The sequence below is a fragment of the Lolium perenne genome, chromosome 1 (assembly GCF_019359855.2).
Source record: "Lolium perenne isolate Kyuss_39 chromosome 1, Kyuss_2.0, whole genome shotgun sequence".
NCBI classification, from domain to species: Eukaryota; Viridiplantae; Streptophyta; class Magnoliopsida; order Poales; family Poaceae; genus Lolium; species Lolium perenne.
The window spans coordinates 84,151,914-84,174,310 of NC_067244.2; the positions used below are offsets into that span (position 1 = coordinate 84,151,914).

General features: G+C 45.1%; 2 protein-coding genes across 6 annotated transcripts; one reads left to right on the forward strand and one right to left on the reverse strand.

The window, feature by feature from the left end:
• The first annotated feature begins 6,830 nt into the window (after positions 1-6,830).
• LOC127303800 (WAT1-related protein At1g44800) lies at positions 6,831-9,517 on the forward strand. The gene is made up of 7 exons (XM_051334503.2): positions 6,831-7,100; positions 7,913-7,975; positions 8,065-8,181; positions 8,276-8,519; positions 8,682-8,840; positions 8,939-9,090; positions 9,178-9,517. The coding sequence occupies exons 1-7, from the start codon at positions 6,910-6,912 to the stop codon at positions 9,347-9,349; spliced, it is 1,098 nt and encodes a 365-aa protein (XP_051190463.1). The 5' UTR covers positions 6,831-6,909; the 3' UTR covers positions 9,350-9,517.
• A 5,986-nt stretch (positions 9,518-15,503) lies between these two features.
• Positions 15,504-21,267, reverse strand: LOC127303806 (cullin-1). 5 transcript variants are annotated; one of them, XM_051334518.2, is made up of 18 exons: positions 20,949-21,267; positions 20,768-20,843; positions 19,692-19,877; positions 19,548-19,595; positions 19,248-19,451; positions 19,085-19,162; positions 18,880-18,969; positions 18,711-18,791; positions 18,569-18,631; positions 17,824-17,859; positions 17,654-17,740; positions 17,350-17,499; positions 17,219-17,274; positions 16,845-17,127; positions 16,519-16,662; positions 16,212-16,430; positions 15,964-16,131; positions 15,504-15,864 (listed from the first exon to the last, which is right to left on the reverse strand). In XM_051334518.2, exons 1-18 carry the CDS (start codon positions 21,077-21,079, stop codon positions 15,763-15,765), a joined length of 2,202 nt encoding a protein of 733 aa, XP_051190478.1. In that variant the 5' UTR covers positions 21,080-21,267; the 3' UTR covers positions 15,504-15,762. The 5 variants fall into 5 exon arrangements, with proteins under 5 accessions (XP_051190478.1, XP_051190473.1, XP_051190467.1 ...); XM_051334513.2 differs by having other exon boundaries at positions 15,505-15,864; positions 20,768-20,846; positions 20,949-21,266; XM_051334507.2 differs by having other exon boundaries at positions 15,505-15,864; positions 20,772-20,871; positions 20,949-21,265.
• Between the last annotated feature and the right edge of the window lie 1,130 nt (positions 21,268-22,397).

Below are 22,397 nucleotides of genomic sequence, written 5' to 3' on the forward strand. Positions count from 1 at the left end.
TACCTATGTTACCAGGCAAGGTATTGAGTAAGACTCAAGGACCGGCTACGGCAGAAGAAAGAGAAAGGATGAGTAATATCCCCTATGCCTCGGCAGTAGGATCTATCATGTATGCCATGCTATGTACTAGACCGGATATAGCACATGCTGTTAGTTTGGCTAGCAGATATCAAAGTGATCCAGGAATGGAACACTGGACAGCGGTCAAGAATATCCTGAAGTACTTGAAAAGAACTAAGGATATGTTTCTTTGTTATGGAGGTGACCAAGAGCTCGTTGTAAATGGTTACACCGATGCAAGTTGGAACACTGATCCTGATGACTCTAAGTCACAATCTGGGTACGTGTTTATATTGAATGGTGCTGCAGAAGTGGGCAAGCTCGAAGCGTGCACGGTGGCGAAGTCTTCAACAGAATCAGTACATAAGCGGCTTCAGAGGCTTCATCAGAAGCGGTATGGATGAAGAGGTTCATTGTAGAGCTCGGTGTGGTTCCTAGTGCATTGGACCCATTAATCATTTACTGTGATAACATGGGTGCCATCGCCAATGCACAAGAGCCAAGGTCACACAAGAGGCTGAAACATATCAAGCTGCGTTACCACTCGATTCGCGAGTACATCGAAGATGGAGAAGTAAAGATTTGCAAAGTACACACTGATCTGAATGTAGCAGATCCGTTGACTAAAGATCTCCCTAGGGCAAAGCATGACCAACACCAGAATGCCATGGGTGTTAGGTATATTACAATGTAATCTAGATTATTGACTCTAGTGCAAGTGGGAGACTGAAGGAGATATGCCCTAGAGGCAATAATAAAGTGGTTATTATTTATATCTTTATGTTTATGATAAATGTTTATATATCATGCTAGAATTGTATTAACCGAAACATTAGTACATGTGTGATATGTAGACAAACAAGAAGTCCCTAGTATGCCTCTTAAACTAGCTTGTTGATTAATGGATGATTAGTTTCATAATCATGAACATTGGATGTTATTTTGATAACAAGGTTATATCATTATATGAATGATGTAATGGACACACCCAATTAAGCGTAGCATAAGATCTCGTCATTAAGTTATTTGCTATAAGCTTTCGATACATTGTTACCTAGTCCTTATGACCATGAGATCATGTAAATCACTTATACCGGAAAGGTACTTTGATTACACCAAACACCACTGCGTAAATGGATGGCTATAAAGGTGGGATTAAGTATCCGGAAAGTATGAGTTGAGGCATATGGATCAACAGTGGGATTTGTCCATCCCGATGACGGATAGATATACTCTGGGCCCTCTCGGTGGAATGTCGTCTAATGTCTTGCAAGCATATGAATGAGTTCATAAGAGACCACATACCACGGTACGAGTAAAGAGTACTTGTCAGGAGACGAGGTTGAACAAGGTATAGAGTGATACCGAAGATCAAACCTCGGACAAGTAAAATATCGCGAGACAAAGGGAATTGGTATTATATGTGAATGGTTCATTCGATCACTAAAGTCATCGTTGAATATGTGGGAGCCATTATGGATCTCCAGATCCCGCTATTGGTTATTGGTTGGAGTGAGTACTCAACCATGTCCGCATAGTTCACGAACCGTAGGGTGACACACTTAAATTTGGATGTTGAAATGGTAGTACTTGAATATGGAATGGAGTTCGAATATTTGTTCGGAGTCCCGGATGAGATCCCGGACATCACGAGGAGTTCCGGAATGGTCCGGAGAATAAGATTCATATATAGGATGTCATTTTATGTGAATTAAAATGTCGCGGAAGGTTCTATGGAAGGTTCTAGAAGGTTCTAGAAAAGTCCGGAAGAAACCACCAAGGAAGGTGGAGTCCACATGGGACTCCACCTCCATGGCCGGCCAACCCTAGTGGGGGAGGAGTCCCAAGTGGACTCCCCCTTAGGGGGCCGGCCACCCCCCCACATGGGAGGTGGAAACCCCACCTTTGGTGGGAGTCCTAGTTGGGCTAGGTTTCCCCCTCTTATGGAAGGTTTTTGGTTCGGGTCTTATTCGAAGACTTGGACACCAACACTTGGGGATCCACCTATATAATGAGGGGCCAAGGGAGGGGGCCGGCCACCCCAAGACCACAAGCTGGCGCCCCCCTTGAAGTGGCCGGCCACCCCTCCCAAACCCTAGCCGCCCCCCTCTCCTCCATTTCTCCCGCGTAGCTTAGCGAAGCTCCGCCGGACTTCTTCACCGCCACCGACACCACGCCATCGTGCTGTCGGATTCAAGAGGAGCTACTACTTCCGCTGCCCGCTGGAACGGGAGGTGGACGTCATCTTCATCAACAACCGAACGTGTGACCGAGTACGGAGGTGCTGCCCGTTCGTGGCGCCGGAACCGATCGTGATCAAGATCTTCTACGCGCTTTTGCAAGCGGCAAGTGATCATCTACCGCAGCAACAAGAGCCTCATCTTGTAGGCTTTGGAATCTCTTCAAGGGTGAGACTCGATACCCCCTCGTTGCTACCGTCTTCTAGATTGCATCTTGGCTTGGATTGCGTGTTCGCGGTAGGAAAATTTTTGTTTTCTATGCAACGTTATCCTACAGTTGCATCCAGAAACCATGCACTCCCGCTGATCCTCCGGGAGCAGGCATCCCCAATGGGCCTGCCGACGAAGGTACCTAGGGTTTACTGAAGGCCCACGAGTCGACGAATATGGAGCTCGGAAGCCCAATTAGTTATTGATAAGGAAAGATGGAATTGTATTAGGAAGAGAGAGATTTGTAACTCTACGGGTTGAACTCAAAGATTCTCCCGAAATCTGTAAACTTGTGTAATACGAAACCCTCGGCTCCGCCTCCTATATAAGGGGGAGTCGAGAGACGAAGAGAGGATCGATTTCATTGTCAACACAACCCTAGTTTTCTAGCAGTCGAATACTTTTCCGGCTGAAACCCTCGAGATCTACTTGCCCTCTACTTCCAACTAAACCCTAGTCTACAATCCGTAGGCATTGACAAGTGAATCCCTTGTCACCCCCTTCTTGAATATGTTTTACCTGGTCATAGTGGTAAGTATCATGTAGTAGTATCATGCATATGATATTTGTGTATGATACTATCTCTAGAGTGGGTAGTATTATAGAGTAGTATCATAGCCATGCTATATTTATTGTTTTTTAGAATCTCAATGCAAATTTGTGTACGAGATTTGTTTGGCATTAAATTTTCTCGTGATATACGCTATGATACAATATCCACCTATGTTACTCTAATGTCCTCTCTCCTCCTTAATTAGCTGCCACATCATCATTTTTGTGGGACAAATATGCATGATACTAGCACTACTAGTTGAATGCCCGTGCGTTGGTCCCGGTCCAATTGACACATGTAAACATAATTTACGAAAAGAGCCACATGTATAGAAGCTTGAGAGTCGGCATGTTACACTTCATCTCGATCATTTCCCTCACTCCTCATTGTCATCCGCATGTTACCATAACAAACTTCATATGATTGTGTCCATAATTGTCTCCACACATCTTCAAAAATAAAACTTGTGTTGATGCCTCCACATCCCTTTGTTGCTACGATATAAAGAAGAAGTAAATGTTGATTATGAAAATGTCACTCAATTTTATTAACAAAACCCAAACTCTGTACTCTTCCCTAGACACAATGAGCAAGACCCATCCATGTTGATGAGCACATTATTTCTGCATGGATCCAGATATTTCTCATAGTATATGGGCATACTTATGGGCATCCACATTTCTCCCTAGTTGAATGTATATGCATTGCCATGGCTCTTAATTTTTTTTTTGCTATCATTGGGCTTCGTACTCACCTGACTCCAACAATGTCACCATTGTTTTTTGAGTTCCCTTTATGCAACAACATGTCTATCGATGCTATGGGCTAGTGTTTTCTCCAACTCGCGCAAATCGCCATAATCGTTTCCATAGCCCATGACTTTCAAGTTACTACCATCTAATAGATTAAATAATATATAGAAATAATATTGGCCACAAAGATTCACTATTTACGCGTTTAGTCAACCATTACTATATTTTTGCGCCCATAATCACCCGCTCTCGGGTATATTTTCTCTTGAAATCTAAGCTGGTAGTAAGTGTTGAGAATGGTGATCACGCTCCTTACCACATGAGTTATTATTCTATCATTTTACGTTCATTATGTCCATCACTAAACACATTTATTAAACGCCCATTTCACTACTAATAAACACTCTAATGTCACATCTGGCTTCGAAGCAATATTGTACCATTTTCCACTCTATCATGGAGTACTTTGTAATAAATTCTATTATGAACTTTGCAGATGCAGTAGACTGAACGTGGACATGGAATTGGAATCCAACCAAGCTTGCCATCAGTTAAATCGAAGTACAATATTTTTGTATACATGTAGTGGAACACTTATAGAAAATAATAAACTTTCATCTACTACAAACATCCAAGCGGAATTTTTTCTATAGCAGTATACCACCGTATAACCCGACTACTACACTACGGGTAAAATCTAAAATGTCTTACTTTACACTCTCAAACATCCGTGTGGAAAATCAGATAGGGACCGTTGAAGTGCACTAACCCAACCATGTTAGCACACGGCTGGCAGCGCTGAACCAACATAAACTGTGCAAGCGTGCAGTTGAACAAGAATACATGATGCTAACTTGAGCAAGAATTTGATGTTAACTTGAACAAAACAATATGATAGTTCTCAGGACATTATTGCTCTCAGGACATTTCTGGTTGTTCTCAAAATATGTCGCTGGAAAAAACATGCAAGTCAATTTTAAGACGGCATCAACGTAATTAAAATTCCTTAGTCAGAACCAACATTAAGCAGGGAGGGAGGGCGATAGTAGCCGAGAACATGGGTTGGACCTGATTCCTAAATAATCTTAGAAATGGTATTTAGAAGTTTCATAAAAAGGTAAACCAAATAACACATGTACATATTATCTACTCGCAAGTTTTCAAAAGAAAAAATACAATTTTATGACCTACATTAAAAAAATTGAGAAAATGGAATTATGTAGTTCTTTAAACAGCAAAATTCCAGTCCTTCTATTGTTACTAGGATATTTTGATATTTCCAAACAAGTTATATACTATTGTATTTTAGTTTAAATTAAATTGACATGCGCATAGATGCATATATTCTCTACATGCACGATCTATGACATTTATTTTATTTTATTTAGGATTTTTGCGATTTTATATCCATTAAGGGTACACACACCTATGTCCACCGAACCCGTTGGAGGGCGGCAAGCTGTTCAAGTTTATCTTACTTGGTTTTCGGTCTTAGATGCTCAATATAACATTGAAGACATTACGCTTCAACTTAGCCTCTAAACACATTTCTGCCGCCTCGTCTCTAGGAGAACCATATCCATGATCTCTGCCCGGGGCTGCCAACCAGTAGATAGAGTTTTGGATGTTCTGCGCATATGCTCTAAAATTGTTGTGGACTCTTCATCGTTTGGATGTTCTTCACGAGCCGTGCGGAGAATTCGGGAGCGCCACACAAGGGATGCCTCCGCGCATCACTATTGGGTCCCCATTCCATGCGTGATCCACCATCGGTCCATTTTTTGCTTCGTTCATGGGAACGCGGGAATCACCACCACTTGAGCATTGGGCTGCGGATGTGTTACCACTCCGGAAAGCAACTCACCGCCCTTGGTTCTTGCTACCGGTTGCATGCAGAAGGCACCTTTCCAGGCGTGTACATCATAGGTGGTCTCATGTTGTTGCATCGACTGTCAAGTTGCTGCAACGTTGCCCCGCTTGGGTCATAGCTCACTTCATGTGTTCATCTTCGTTTTCCCCGAGCACAAATGTCCTTGGCCACCACCACACTTCCTCCGTAGGCGTGGGTGATCAGCATCTGTATATGGACTTCATCACGACGTCGGGTTCTTCCAGCCCTATTTAAGTGTCGCATCTGCGTCCCTACACACATTATACATGGCCACTTTAGGAAATAAAAATTTGTGTTGACTAAACCTTCGTCTACATCCACTACAACTTTGTAGCCACTGTCATCGTCTCAACCCTGACTACACCTTCACATCTTCGACTATCCGGGCATGCACCGGCAATGTCCTTCCCCACTATGAAGTCTCGGGTCCTCCTCTGCTAGTCTCTCTGACTTGGCAAAAAGTTCGCAATGGTCACGTTGGGTCTTACCTACACCACCGTATGCCTTCGGCCCGACGTATCCCTAGAGTTGGCAAACTCGGTGGCTCCTTGTGTGCGACGAATTTGACAATATCATCTTCGGCATCGACACCCTATTCAACGGCTGCCCTGGTCAAGTCCTTGTCTTTATCATCCACGCACAATAGCGTCCATGACTCCTCGACACTTACCTGCACTCACAGCTTCACGTATCACCCAACGCTCTTGGTTACCCCGACAACAAAACAAAGGGCTATCACCTCTCCTGAGCACCTCATCACATTCCTCTATGGGTTAAGCCATCCCCGATGGGGCACCTCCATGTTGGGGCTAACTCTTGGCATTCTTGGATAATCCTGGCATTAATGTATTGCTCTTTATCGGGTGGAAATATACCGGAGATTTGATCATTTTAAGAGTTATCAGATGGACGGTCGTTATTGACCTGATTGCGATGTCCTGATTTGATCGAACGGCCCAAAACACGTACGCTCCTAGCAAGCGTCACTACGTCGGCTTTCTCAAGTTTGAGACCACAAACATACAGTAGCGTATGGGGCAATCCAGCCGTCCAGGTTGGCAGTCCCGGGTGAGTGTGTATATAAGAGTGCGCTTGGCGATCTTGCATGATAACTCACCAAGCAGGCAGGCAGGCGTACCAGGCCATCGGTGCTCGATACATATAGCCATCCATCCAGTCGAGGCAGTTAGTTGAGAGGGTCACATGGAACTCGCCGGGAAATGGAGGAAAGTGATGCCTTACCTGGCCATGGTCTTCCTCCAGTTCGGCTTCGCCGGCCTCTTCCTCATCTCCGTCGCCTCGCTGCGGCAGGGCATGAGCCACTACGTCCTCGTCGTCTACCGGAATGCCGTCGCCGCCGTCGTCATGGCGCCCTTCGCGCTATGGTTTGAAAGGTTGTTATGAGCTCTGATTCGTGCATCGTCCCTATAGCTAGCTTCTCACTGATCACCATGCATTTTTTAAAATCGTTAAACTCGTCTATTTGATCGTCTCTGTGCTAGCTTTAGCTTTATTTTCATGTGGATAGCATGTATTTCAGTTATTGGTGTGCATCAATTCCATGGTGGTGCTTAACTATGGTTAAGTTAGTCAAATTGGTTACTCGAGTAGTACGATGTGCTTTGGAGGAGTTCTGTTTTGTGATCGATTCGAAAGTTGTGCTCTGTTATGTTCAGTTTGCCGGAAATATCATTTTGATTTTGTAGGCAAACAAAGATGTCCAAAAATAGTACAAGCTAGGCTTAAGTGCTGATGGGAACAACACTAAGGTTCCTAGTAGATATTTGCATACCATAGATAATTTGCCGTCTTCTAAAAATATATGATACAAAGTTAATGCTCATCAATTAATTTTAAAAATGTTGACATGTACGTCTAAATGGATGTGGCGTTGAAATAACGCAAATGTGTAACAGGTTTAAAAAGGGTTTATGCTAATTCTTGCATTACCTTTCTGTGTATAGTGTGTCTGGTAATATACAATAGATAATTATACTTGTCAATCTTCACAACAATTAAGTACTCATAATTGAGCTTGGTGAATTAGCTTGAATGTGAAGCACTTGTGACCATGCATATTCAGAAGCAACTATAAGAACAGTAGCAGTTCCCTTTGTCCCTCGTTGTCAACTTTTCGTTGAACAGTAGCAGACAAAGTGCCTTGTTGTCCCATAACACCATGTCTACTCTTCTTTTGGCGTGACAGGAAAACAAGGGCCAAAATGACCCTCTCACTGTTCTTCAAGGTCCTCGCGCTGGCGCTACTTGAGTAATGATCGATTTCCATGTAATAATGCATTTAATTCACGGTGCCTTTCCTTGATCCATCCTCACAGTTGTTTTCTCCAATTGTTCAAGGCCTGTGCTTGACCAGAACTTCTTCTACATGGGAGCCAATAGCACGTCGGCGAGCTTCTCGTCGGCGCTCACCAACATATTGCCTGCCGTAACATTTGTAAACGCCATACTACTCAGGTGAAACTCCAAACAAGTCGGTTTCTCCGTTTTAAGAATCTTGTGCTTAAGTTTGTGATGAAATTGACTGCCAATAACATGTTATACAACATAGGATGGAGAGAATAAACATCAGGGAGCGGCGGAGCCAGGCGAAGATCGCCGGCACTCTGATCACTGTCGGGGGAGCGTTGCTCATGATACTCTTCAGCGGCCCCGTGGTCAGCTTCCCATGGACGAAGCACTCCGCCGGCCACGCCATCGCGGACAGCGCCAGCCACAGCAGCGGCCGCTGGCTCATGGGCATCTTCATGATCCTGCTGAGCTGCTTCTGCTGGTCCGCCTTCTTCATACTCCAGGTCAAGTCACGCTCTTTTCTTGCCTTCTGTTTCAGTTGTATATCTATTGCAAGTTTGCAACTGCGGAGATATATATTGTGAAGTCACACTTTCTCTTGTCAACTGCAGATATATATCTTGGTGGTGAGAAATTACTAAATCGATTTGGTTTGTGATTTTCAGTCGCACACGTTGAGGAGTTACCCGTCGGAGCTGTCCCTGACGACGTTGATATGCGGCATGGGGGTGATGCAGAGCGGCGCGGTGGCGCTGGTGATGGAGCATGACATGAAGGCTTGGGCCATCGGCTTCGACATGAGGCTCTTCACCGCCGTCTACTCTGTAAGTTGGAACCAAGTTGAAACGACGAATTACTTACTCCTGTGGCTGGCTATGGTGAATAATGGTTGCTGTGCGCTTATATAATTAACAAACTGCAGGGGATCATGTGTTCTGGGGTTGCTTACTATGTGCAAGGGATAGTGATCCAGGAGAGGGGGCCGGTGTTCGTCACTGCTTTCAGCCCTCTCTGCATGATCATAGTCACCGTGCTAGGCTCTTTCATTCTCTCCGAGGTGATCACACTGGGAAGGTATCTACAACTTCATGTTTCATACTGCCAAATAAATCCCATACTCTGTTTTCTATATGATGGCTACTGATCCATTCACTGATGTAGGATTATTGGCGCTATGGTTATTGTTGTCGGTGTCTACGCTCTCATCTGGGGCAAGAGCAACGATCACGTGAACCAAGTCGAGCGAGACGACGATTTTGAGAAGCACAAAGCTTTTGAGCTACCGTTTACTGCGACAAGCATTACCAAGGAAAGCAACCTCGATCGCATTTGACAGACACTAAAGCTGCATGCCACTATGCAGAGTTTCAGGACGGCTCCTTTCCTAGCACATGTACTCTAGCTGTGTACTCTTGACTTATTTGGGTTGATGTAACTTTAGCTTGTCACTCATTATACATATCCACGGAGCAGTAAATAAAATCTGTGCGTGTTTTGTTCACACATCACACTAGCTATTGCTTACCACTTGACCTGCAATGCACCTAAGTTTCGACACATTGTACCTACTGTTATTTTTCGATAAAAAACATATATTAATATCACGGAGATACCAATTACATCTAGCCTCTGCAGCAACGCGCTGCCCTAGAGGCATTACGGATGCAGACAACCAAAAAACAAAGAAGAATTTAAAAAAAGTCATGTGATCAATTCCTTGAAGAAGCGGCACTATCACCTCCAGGCAGCACCCGTAGTCCAGCTTTTTCAAAAGCGACGTCTCCAAGAAGGAAATAGTTCACAAGTGTCATCGTCGTCCGATCATAGATCTTAGGTTTTCACCCTGAGAAAGTCCTCGCTCTCAAAACAATGCCTCCAACAAGGATATTGCCAACCACAACCAATTAAGACCAGACCTTGGATTTTCACCCTGAAAGGTAAGACTTGAACTTTGCCCGTGCTGCCGCCCTCACTGGCATGCTAATGCTTCAAGTTACGAATCACCAAGCCAATTCATCATCTCCCACCAGACTCAAACCACCATCGCTAGTCATCAGATCTCGGCTTCCATGACATTCTCCGCCAGCACCATGGAACGAGAACATGCCCCATAATATTAACAACAAACAGAGTTTCGAAGCGCTCCCTCTGAAACCAAATGGTCAGAGGAAAAATATGGGTGCGCACGACCGAATCCCACCCGATCCAGTCATCTCCAGGCATGAATCGCTAATTGGAGTTCGCCAGCGGAGCCTTCCGGAACATAATACTTCAGCCAGATCAATGGTAACACGCATCTGGCGGCTCTTTATCTTGGAGCGAGTTGGAACCCTAGCATAGCCACCTTTATTCGAAACTAGGACATGCAGCCCCCACACTACCTTCCGGCCACTCGCACTCCAAGTTTGGAGGTAATACACCACCGGCACGCCAGCGGGGAGCCACGGTCGGCGTCGCCCGTAAGCAACCGCCAATACCACGAGTTTCCCCCCGCAGACTCTCTAGCCGGGCGCATCGCCTCCAAACCCCAGCCACCGCGCCGTCCAACACAGCAACGGTGACCGCCACCACCAAGATCCACCAGGGCCGCTGCCCGAGATCCCGCACCCGCCTAGCTCATCGACGGTGACGTCACCTCGGTACCCATCCGTCAGCGCAGCCAAGCGCCGCCACACTGCCCACAACCTCGACGATAAGCCTGAACTCTGCACATGACGGATCCAGGTTCGTCGAACGCAGCCATGGGGGCGTGGCCACCAGGCACGACCAACGACCCATCCGTTGAAGCGGGATCGCCGTTGGAAAGCCGCGGCACCTCGTCCCGCCAATGCTCGGTATCGTCACCGCTGCCGCGAGATCGACTGGTCGCCGCCCGGAGAAGGAGGCCCCGCCACCGCCGTCAAACGTGCAGGCTTTGCCCGGCGTTGAAACCTGACGGCGGCGAGGGGAGGAGGGTTAGGGTTACCACAATAATAATAATAATAAATTGATATTTTTCACTTGTAGATTCTGAGTGTACTCCTTCTTCGAGCTACCACGTATAGATATCAGTCACTTGCAGCAGAGGTTAGGTGTAAACTTCTTTGTATCGTGCCCTCGTGATACTCTTTTTTTCTTGAGAACACACTACAGTGCATACACTCAAACACGTATGTACACTCACCCATATGAACGCACACACGTATACCCTATCCCTATAAGCACCTCCAAGGAACCGAGTCGGCATATCTTGAGGTTGAGTATAATAAAGTATTTTTTATAAGAAAAAAAGATACAGATCACTTGCCACCACGTGTAGATATCAATCACTTGCCACCACTCAATCTTCCACTCTGACAACTTGCTATTCAACACTTTTTTTTGCTGCCAGAGAAAAGAAATAAGCCTGGGAAATTTATATGGATCTCTATTGTATGCGGCAGAAGTGGCAAATGACCCGAGAGCGGAATTCAGGCACTCTCCTTAGTTGCAAGGGCTAAAGCCAAAGGACATATCCCCATCCTGTCAAAATCCAAAAAAAGTAGCCATGCAAGAAAATTATAGGGTACACAAGATCAATATCATGCAGGGTCTCTCCGTCCAACACATTCTAGTCCCTTTGAACCGAGCTTCAGCAAGTGCAGCTAGATGAAAACTCCGGAGACGATCCCTTGGAATCTCACGACCGGTCATGAATATCCGTCCTCGGCCTGAAAGATTCAATTTGAGGGTAACATCGCCACCCCTATGAAACCAAAGATTTGGAACAATTAGGCTCCTCTTCTAAGTGTAAGTTTCTTTACTGTTAAATCAAAATCGGACGTAGGCCATTTTTTATTGGGGAATTAATCCACAGTCCCTCCTATATAGGTGGTTCAGCCGGTTCCTTCTTCTGCAGTTTAGCCCCTCAGTCCCTCACTTGCTTTCTTAAATTTTTCGATAAAGAAAATATATTAATATTAAAAGATATTAATTATACATAGCCTCTGAAACAACGCAACATACTAATGGCAGTACGGATGCACACAGCCAAAAAAGATAAAAGAAAACTAAGAAAGAAAAGTCATGGTATAGTATCACAGACCTAGCAACAGTAATACATCCACCCCCTAGACAACACCTGAAATACAGACTCTCTAAAAGCGACACCTCCAAGAAGAGAACAGTGCACCAGCACCGTCGTCGCCCGATCAAAGATCTTAGGTTTTCACCCTGAAGATAGTCCCCGATCTCAAAAGCCTCCAACAAGGTCATTGCCAGGCATAACCAATTAAGACCAGACCTTAGGTTTTCACCCTGAAAGGTAGGACTCTGAACTTCACATGTGTTGACGCCCCCAATTTCATATCACTGATGCGAATTCCGGAACACCAAGTAAGTTTCTCAACATCGCGGAGACTTGCCTTCTTAAATGGAAGATTCAAAGATCTCAGATTTAATAAATTAATAAGAGCATGTTCAGATTTCAGATGACTTAGACTTAACTAAATTTCAGGTACGTGATGTCATCAATTCTCAATTACAACCTAGTTGAAACTCTTAGAGCAAGAACAATAGTGTAGCCGCCAGTCGGCTATAACAATTTGCCACATCACCTATAGTTAACTTATAGCTAGCATGTACAATAGTAAGCTACAAAAGTGTAGTACTTTTACAATACATGGCCTACCTTTTAGTCTCACATAGTGCATAGGAGCATGTGCTAGAGCTGGCTATTAGATAGTAGCCCACTTCTCTTCTCTCTCCTAATCTCTCTCCTCCAACTAAGCAAATTTATAATATTTTATCTCTTATAGCCAGCTGATTGTATCTTATTGTACTTGCTCTTAGACTAGCACGAATGTTAAAGTAAATTCAACGGTATAGATTTTCTTTAGTCACAACCCACTTGTAACTAGAGAAATCTCAATTGCAGCTTACTTGCAATTAGGGAAATCTCAATTGCAACCCACTTGCAACTAGGGAAATCTCAGTTGCAACCCACATACAACTAAGGAAATCTCAGTTGCAACCCACTTACGGCTAGGGAAATCTCAGTTACAACCCACTTGCATCTATCATTCCAGCACAAATCACAAGACAAATCCAATGGCTAAGGAATAGACTTAGACATAACAAAAATCAGAAGCCTGATTTCTAGCAAAACTAAATTAATAAAGTCCAAAGCGGCCACCAGTATAAGTGTATAACGGGCCTAAAATTGTTAGAGCATCTCTAGTCGCGTCCCCCAGCGATGTCCTGCGGAAGTGCCAAATCGATCGTTTGGGGGATGTTGTCACGTGGTGCCGTCTATAGGGCGCATATGTTCCCACTCGCGCCACCCAAACGCGGCCCAAACAGTTTTTTTGTATGTGTTTGCAATTCTTTAAGCATTTGAACACACAACCAACTAAACACACAAAAAAATATGTTTGATAATTTTGTTTGTAACTGAAAATAAAACATACAATGAATCAAATAATTTGGAGTTCAACTTGATCAAGCCGCTAACATATTTGATGACTGAGCCTCCACAGATACTCTATGAGATCATCTTGCAATTGCTGATGAGTATTCGAGTCACGAATTTCTACATGCATACCCATGAAATCAACGAAATCCACGGGCACCTGGTGATCGATATCCGTAAGAAGGCTCTGACACTCATAGAGACCAACATAGCCATTTGCTTGAGTCTTGCGGTCACTCTTGATGACTATGTTGTGCATGATCACACAATCATACATCACCTCCCACATTTGATCTTGACACCAGGTAAGAGCAGGGTACCGAACAATAGCAAATCAAGATTGGAGCACACCAACTACATGCTCGGCATCCTTCTTGCACCTCTCCCAACGGTCTGCAAAGTCTAACTTCTTCTGACCAAGAGGCTCGGAGATTGTTTTGATAAATGTAGCCCATTTAGATAGATGTCGTCGGCTAGATAACACCCTTTGACAAGTGAGTGGCCATTGATCTTATAGTTTCATGCTACAGCATGAGCTTCCACAAATTTGGATAATACCTAGGATCGCTGCGGGATGTTGATGTCATTGTGCCATCCCGCTATGCCAAATAATGAATGACAAGCCCGCATGTCTTAATCTGCCATAGGATCAACTACCACACTGCATTATATGTGATGCCATCTGTACAAACCTTGCTGAGAAAACATACAGTTCTTTCAGGATGAGCGCATGCAATCGATGCTTTCAAGCATCCCAGAAAATTCTATCGATGTGTTTTGCGCCACGATCATAGCAATCTCTGCTTCAACTGGCCCTCTCAAATAGGCGGCCCCAAACGTTCCCACCAACACCGCGCAGAATCTATACACGCATTTTATGGCAGTTGACTCACTCATGTGAAGGTAGTCGTCATGTGTATCGGCAGGAGCTTCGTATACAAGGAACCTCATGGCAGCGATGCACTTATGGATTGACTAAAAACCAGGCGTGCCAACTGCGTTGTGCTTCAGCTTGGCGCCTCCCAAAATTGCCACCGTATGTTGCCACGTCGATAAGGCAGTCGGTGCAGAGCATTGTATGACCCCATCCTCTGTTGGGGCTTCGATTTCTTTCTTTCAAGCTTGAAACTTCCACGTCGTGGCCCCTTCTTATGGTCTGCGGCATGCATTTTTTGAAGGCAGGCGAGGATCAACAAGTGCTCCCGAACATCGGCGCTGAAGGCGTCATTCTCCTCCGGAGGTTGATGGATCAGCAAGCATCTTGTCGTCGTTGTGCATGGCTAAGAGGCAAAATGAAACCAGCGACGGCAAGAGAGGCGTAACCACGAGCAGTGGCGCCTACCAAACAAACAGTCAAACATCTTGAGTGCGCAGTGGGCGGCGGAGTAGCCGCCGCGTTGGGGAGTGAGTCGATAAACAGTCGAGATGCATTGTAGAAGCACGCACAGTCGAACTGCTAGGTCGAAACGGCCGGCGAAATGGACGGCGGCAGGAGGGCAGCGCGTCACGCAAGAGAGGCGGGTCAAGGCGGTGAGAGACTGAGAGGTGCCTTAGGAAATCAGACACCGTATTGAACTGCGTCAAGACGGCGGCGCGCCTGGGCAGAGGGGGCAGCCCCGGCTAGAGTTGGGTCGGCAGTGGAGGCGGACGACGAGGGAGCACGTGGTGGTGCTTAGCAGAGGAACCAGGACGCTGCTGACCTGCTGTGGTGCTGTGTGTGTCGGGCACGCCGCACTCCTGGAGCTCGGGTTGCCCAGGCGCGAGGAAGGGGTTCAGGCCTTTGCCAGCGACCTTTGCTGGCTGCAAGGGAAACCTCGGTGGCGGGTCCGACAACTTCGACGAGGAACCAAAGACGTGCGATGATGCTGTCGCCGCAGATGCAGAGACAACTTTGCAAAAAAATTATTGATATATTTGTCACACCATTTGTATGCAAAAATTTCAAATTGAGACTTGATTAGTTCATCATGTACGGGCTGAGTTGCCTGTGGCTGGAAATCAGTGAAAATATGAACACTGCTTGATCGATGTGCACGAATTTTTCACATGTCTCAGAACAAGGTATCAAAAGTACCAAAAGTGAACCAATCATTTACACAATATCCAACGAGAAAAGAAGCTGGACAATTACGTGGCAACGCACTTTTTTAACTAGTTGGAGGTAAAGCTTCCAGCTACCCAGATTTGCTATTGTTCCTATGGTTGTTCTCTTGTCCCCAAGAATGTACAAGACAGGCCTGACTCGGCAGGGCAATAAGATGCCAACAGAAGAGACGATTGTCGAAATCCTTGAAAAGCATCCCGCCCTCCAGCCGCAATCAAGCCAGGTATCTGTAGGTGTTGGCCGTCTCCAGGTCACGTTCCAAGTATTCCCTGCTGATAAGATCCTCAATCCTCCTCTTTATGATCTTGATATCAGGCTGCAGCACAGAAAATTAAACATTTATTAGTATCAAAGCACAACAGACAACTGCACAAAGCTGAATTCACTAGAGGGAGAGTTAATTTCATCAAAGAACCTTGAACATGCGGCTGAGCTGCTCGACGCATTCTGTTACGAGCTGCTGATGGGTCATGACCTTGCGGCTCTTCATAATGCGCACAATGCTTGCATCGATTGAGAACCTCCTGTCCTTGTTCACATCCTCGATAACCTTTTTCTTCTCGTCAGTTGGAGGAAGGGGTACCTGCACACAACCACATTGATGTCACAGGACCAGAGCAACAGCAAGAAACAAACCCAGGAAACTGAAATTAGGAAATGCACCTTTATCCTCCGCATCTTGTCAGTGAATTTGTTGTTGAACTGGAACATGTCACTTGGAGAAATTGTTCGGCTACTTGGCTCTTTGTCAAGAATCTTGTACTTGGCACACGAGAGTGAATGGAGCAGGCGCACAGCGTCGTCATCAGGAAGGTTTAGTTGCGTCACAATGTCAGAGTAACTTAGTCGATCAGCTTCGTTGAACAGCAGCAGAAGTGCAGCCTGGCCAAAACAAGGAAAGGTTAGGAAAAGTAATAATATGCTCTAAAAGAAGCTACGAGAGGTTCTACTTCAAGAATATAGATCCTACCTGATATGTAGTGACAATCAGCTCGACAGGTCTTGCCTCAAACCTTGCAACGATGTTGCAACTTCCCATGGAATAGATCCAATTAAGCTTTCTGTGTTTCTGGTTCTCATTATAGAAGTTCTTGTAAAGCTCCACACATTTGATCTGAAACCGTGGAAATAAAGTTAGAAGGATCCAGTACATGGGATAGCTAGGAAAAAGTATGACATCACAATGTAAATCAGGTCATTTACATAGTTTGGACAGTTAAGACCATTATCAGTAGGGAGTTCATACTCTAGCTGGTATAGAAAATATATAATTATATATTAAATCAGTGCACATACCATTTCTGTAGGAAGGTTTATATTAAAGGTTTTGTAACTTGGCCAAAATCCTGTTGTCAGAACGGTAACACTCAAGTCCACCCTAGGACATGATTCTGGCCAAGGGTCCATGTATGCTTCAAACTTTGTCTGACGCTCTCTTGCAGTTGCAATATCAGTGAGCATTCCCTCCATTTTTGAAGTAAACTGTCCACCAAAGTACTGCTTTAGCTTCGAAAGAAGGCTTAGCTCTTGTTCGTTATTGGCACTCCTATCAAAGAGTAATCTCTTTCCAAGCTTTTTCCTGCAACACATTTTTTTTGCGGGTAGATTTCAATCTTCAGAATCATATTACATAGTTAATGCAACACTCCAACCAATAGAAAATTACGAACCTGTGAAACTCAACAAAGAGATCCTTATCGCTGATGTATGTGAGAATGTTCACAACCTGGGGAGAGTAGAGTTTCAGAATTAAGCAGAACAAATTGGAAATTTGGGAGGAACAGAATCGCAGCGACAGTACCTTATCAAGGGTCTCTTCTACAGCTTCATCGCTTAGCTTTTCACTTCCACCTTTCCGTAAGATGTTATCACAGAATGCTGCAAGCGATTCAGCACTACTGCAACCAGCAACATCTTTGTTGCAGAAAAGTTCAAACGCCTCCTTAAGAGCCTGAGCACAGATATAGTGTGGCAAACACATTAGCTCTGGTTTAGGCAGGAAATTAAGTTGAAATGAGAAGAGTATGATACTCCCTGCCGATCTATAATAAGTGTGGCACTTATTATGGATCGGATGGAGTATTAGAAATATTGAACTACCGAACCTTGTGAAATGCTGTCTGGTTTTGGAAACAGTTGGTGATATATGTTAGATGTTTCTGGTGGAGCTCGATGGCTTTCCGGACAAAATCCTAAAATCAGCAATAAACCATTAGGAATAACAGCAAAAAAACACCAGAAGCTAGTGAACAGCGAAGCTATATCAAACACTGACCTGCTCCTGCGAACCTGCTAATTCCTTCCTCTCAGTCTGTACATACGCAGTGCAAAAATTGTCTAAATTGGTTAGATAAATGTTGTGCATCATATGACTTCTCACTAAAAGTAGTTCTATATAGAAAGGAAAACCTTGTGCACCATGAACAACGAAAATTTCCACGTACGTGCATGCTAAACTGCTAATCAGCTAGATCGTTTAATTGGCATATGAGATGGCAATTTAACAGTAAAGCTGTTAAACATGTCCAAGCTAAATATAATGAATCTTGAAACAAATACTCACCACACAATGAAGATTAATTATGGAATGATATTTCGTTTAATTGGCATATGAGATGGCAATTTAACAGTAAAGCTGTCAAACATGTCCAAGCTAAATATACTGAATCTTGAAACAAATACTCACCACATTATGAAGATTAATTATGGAATGATATTTGATAATCCACTAATATTTAATAACAGTTCAGACCAAGAGTATTATGGAATGATATTTAATAATCTAATAATGTCGTTTATAATAATCTAAATGAGATTCGGAACATTGAAATTCCTTTATACACTATTCAAGTGATGTATTAAGAGTCCTCACACGCATCCTTGAAACAAACACAACTAAGTCTTGAATATTTACAGCACGGTTATTGCACATTTCTACACAAGAACATGAATATGCAGACGAAATCAAGGTCTAACACAAATATGATACAGAACAGAGGAGGGATACATAGATGATTCACCTTTCTGCTGTTGGCAGCATCAGTTACATGTTTTATCAAGGACATGCCCTCTTCATTGATATGCTACATAGAAGTAGCATATTGATCAGATATTTTATGGGTTCAAAGCATTTAAGCATATGGTGAGGCATTTATTCAATACCTCCTTAAATATTTGTGCTACTTGAGACAGACCGCCGTCCATCTTAGAAAAGAGTCTATACATCCTTGACAGATCCTCAGTCTACAGCAAAATAAGATGGGCAGCAAATTTTAATAAATCCATTTACACGTTTGAAGAATGGAAGGCATAAATAAGTTTCCAATCAAACCTTTCCGTCTAAAAGCAGCACCCTGCATCCAGAGTTCTCCTTGTTCAGAATTTGTTCGGCGCGCTTACTTATGAGCTCTGACAAAGTTTCCTGTAACCAATGGGGTTAAAAGGAGAAACTTCAGTTGCAAAAAAAATTCTCCATAATGACTTAACAAACATACAATTAGCAACAACACAATAATAATATGATAACTGATACAAACCAGTAGCAACTTTGGTTCAGTTGTAGAATGCAAGTAATGCGCCACTCGCTCTTTCTCTTTTTGTAAGCATTCCTCAGCCTATGCAACAAAGAAGCAATCAGAAGCTATCCTTACACTTGATTGCATCTATCTATATCATTATAATATTAAGTCAGGTGGAAACCTTGAACATGTATTCAGCACAAGAGTCTTCCAACATCCAGGTTTGTGCCTTCTTAGAATAGTAATCTGCAGTCCCCTTGCAAAAAGCTTCTTCAAAATCCTGCTCGTAAACAGCCATACTACCGCGTCCAATCTCAAGATAGATATCAAGGACATCCTTGACAAGGGCACGGTCAATAAGCTGGCCATCCCTCTCATGATCAACCTGTTGAAGGCAATTGCAGGGCCAGAAATTATTGTAATGCCCTGTACATAGAGTGGGGCAGAAGAAGGAAACGAAATAGTAGAGGGCAAGGCCTACCATGTCAATAATAATAGTTGCCAGTGTTGTTTTTAGTTCACTGAAAACCTATCAAGGGCAACACAACCAATAAATAAATGTTCAAATCAGGAAGCACAGAGACTTGGGACAAAAAAATATTATTCAAGGAACACAGAGACTTACCAGATCATGAAAGCAAGTCGTGCCGAGTTCTCTGAGCGGCAGAAGTAACTTGCGCGAAACATAGTAGCGGTCGAGGTAGTGGAAGAACCTGCTCAACCACCTGACCATCACCTTGTGGTTCTTCCACCTCTGCACCAATTCCCTGAGCAGAAACTGGCCGTGCTTCTCCTTCATTGAGGGTAAGACCTACATGATGACGAAAGAAAGTAAGCATCGCCTCATGATCACAACCCAAATCATGTTGAGATGCATGTCACGTGCAACAACGGATACCAAATTAAGAGCTAAACCAAGTATCCAGTGCAGACCAATCTAAGCATGCAAGTGTAGTTAACTTAATAGTACAACTTTCCAGCAGCACAGTGCAATATAATAAAAGTGATTTTTGTTAATAGGGGAGGGTAAATTCATCAATGGGGACCAATAGCCTGTCACGCAGCAAACAAATATAGAATCGGTCTACTTTGCCCCATGAAAGAAGAGTCATGTCAAACAGGCAGTGCCGCATAGGAATCCCTGAGAACTAACCACACACATTTAAGGAATTAATGAAGTAGCACCACAGGATGAGCATAAGAACCGTATCCTGCAACAGAAACTTGGGCAACCGCTCAAACAGGGGGAAATTGACCGACCCTATTTTCGGATACCAAAAGAACTGATGCAGCTATCCAGTGGAGACCAATCTAAATAGGCAAGTGCAGTTAAGAAGTAAATACAACTTTCCAGTACAGCGCAATGTTATGGAAGCGATTTTCGTTAATAAGGCAGGGCAAATCCATCAATGAGGACCGAGATCGAGCCTATGACGGAACAAACAAACATAGAACAATCATGTCAAACGGGCAGTGCTGCATACGAATCCCATCAGCCACATGAAAAGGATTAATGAAGTACCGCTACAGGATTAAGATCACCGTATGGGTGCGACAGAAACTTGACGAATCGCTCAAATTAATAGGGGGAGAACTGAGCCACGAGATTCATCGCACATGGCAGAAACATAGATGCGGCGGTCGATCGCAAAACGTATATAGCAAGCAAGCAAAGCGAAATTAAGAGGCGCGCGCGCGCACGTACGGTAGATTTGATGTAATCTTCGAGGGTCTTCTTGTAGCGCTCGTAGAGCTGCTTCGAGTAGTCGTGCGGCGGCTTCTGCGTGCACATGTTGAATATCGTCCTGCGGCAGCGCGATTAGGTCAGATCGGGCTGGGTACCGAGCCAAATCGCAGGGGAGAGAGATGGATGGGAACGTACGTGTAGAGATGGATGTACTCCTGGGAGCTGAAGCTGACGCCGTCGACGCCGTGGAGGATGCGCTTGAGCCTGGCGACGCCGGCGTCCATGTCCCGCCACCCGGTCTCGAGCTCCACCGGCGTCGGCTCCATGCCGCCGGGTAGGGGGATCCGAGGATGGGAGAGGAGAGGGGAGAGGGGAGATGGGAGAGGGTTTTGGGGTTTGGGCTCGCTTCGTGTTCTCCTAACCCTTGCGGGAAGGCGGAATAAATAGGGGCGAGATCAACCGTAGAGACGAGGCGGGTTGGGGCAGGGCTCCCAAGGTCGGTTTCGTCTCCTGTGAGGATGGTGGATTTGGAAATAGATTATCTGGCGGCGTGAGGCCTTCTTGTTGTTTTTCTTCCTCCTTCGTGACTTTGGATGAATCCCTAGTGTCCTGGTAGTTATGGGCCTTCGTGTAGGGGCCATAGATGGCAAGACATTCTTCTCTTTTTTTTAGCGAATCATGAAGCTTTCATTAATTAAACTGGGGGATCGATAACTAAGAAGGCTGGGATACAGTTAATCCATAAGAGCATCTCCAGTCGCGTCCCCCAAAGCGTCCCCAAACCGCGCCGGATCGAGCATTTGGGGGACGTGTTTTGTTCGTGCCGCCTTTGGGGGACGTCGCTCCCCAGCCGCGTCCCCCAAACGCCGCCCCCAATCAGAAATTCAAATAGATGCATTCAAAAGAGATCGTTCCCGCCGATTCGTCGCGATCAGAGTAGCGGCGATCGATCAAAGTACTGGGCGCGCGATCATATTACAGACCGGTGGTGCATGCAAATTAGAAGAAGGGGAAGGGGTTGGGCGACGGCGTCGTATCCTGAGTCGACGCAGGCCCGTCGAGCACGATGACCTCGTCGCGATCTTCCTGTTGCTGTGCATGGTGCGTCTGCTCCGTCGCCGACGCAGAGGCCGACGTAGGTGTAGCAGTAGAAGACGCGTCAGCCTGCTCTTGCTGCGCTGCCGCTGCCGCCGATGCCGCTGCCCGGGCCGCCGCGTCCGCCGCCGCCATTTTGGCTTCGATGCCGTCGAGGATCTGGCCTTTGAAGAAGTTGTGCGCCGCTCGCGTCCGGGGAGACATTCCCTCTGTCGACGTTCTCAGCAGGGACATGTCGTCCCTGCGTTTCTTGAGCTCCAGCTTCTCCTCTTGCCTCTTGAGCAGCTCCGCCCACCTTTCGTCGTTCTTTTTGGCGCGGGAGAGAAAGGTCGAGGAGACGTCGGCGAGGCATTTCGTGATCGACGCCTGCGTCTTCTCAGACGACGCAGCATCGGCCAAGGCGGCCTTGGCAGCCTTGTTGCCAGTAGGACGCCCTGTCGAAGTTGCCAGCGGCGCGTCCAGATCAATGGCGTCCTAAACCTTGGACAGCGACAGGCGCGTCAACCACCATTTCTCATTCCCTTTGAGCTTGCTATAGCAATGCATCAG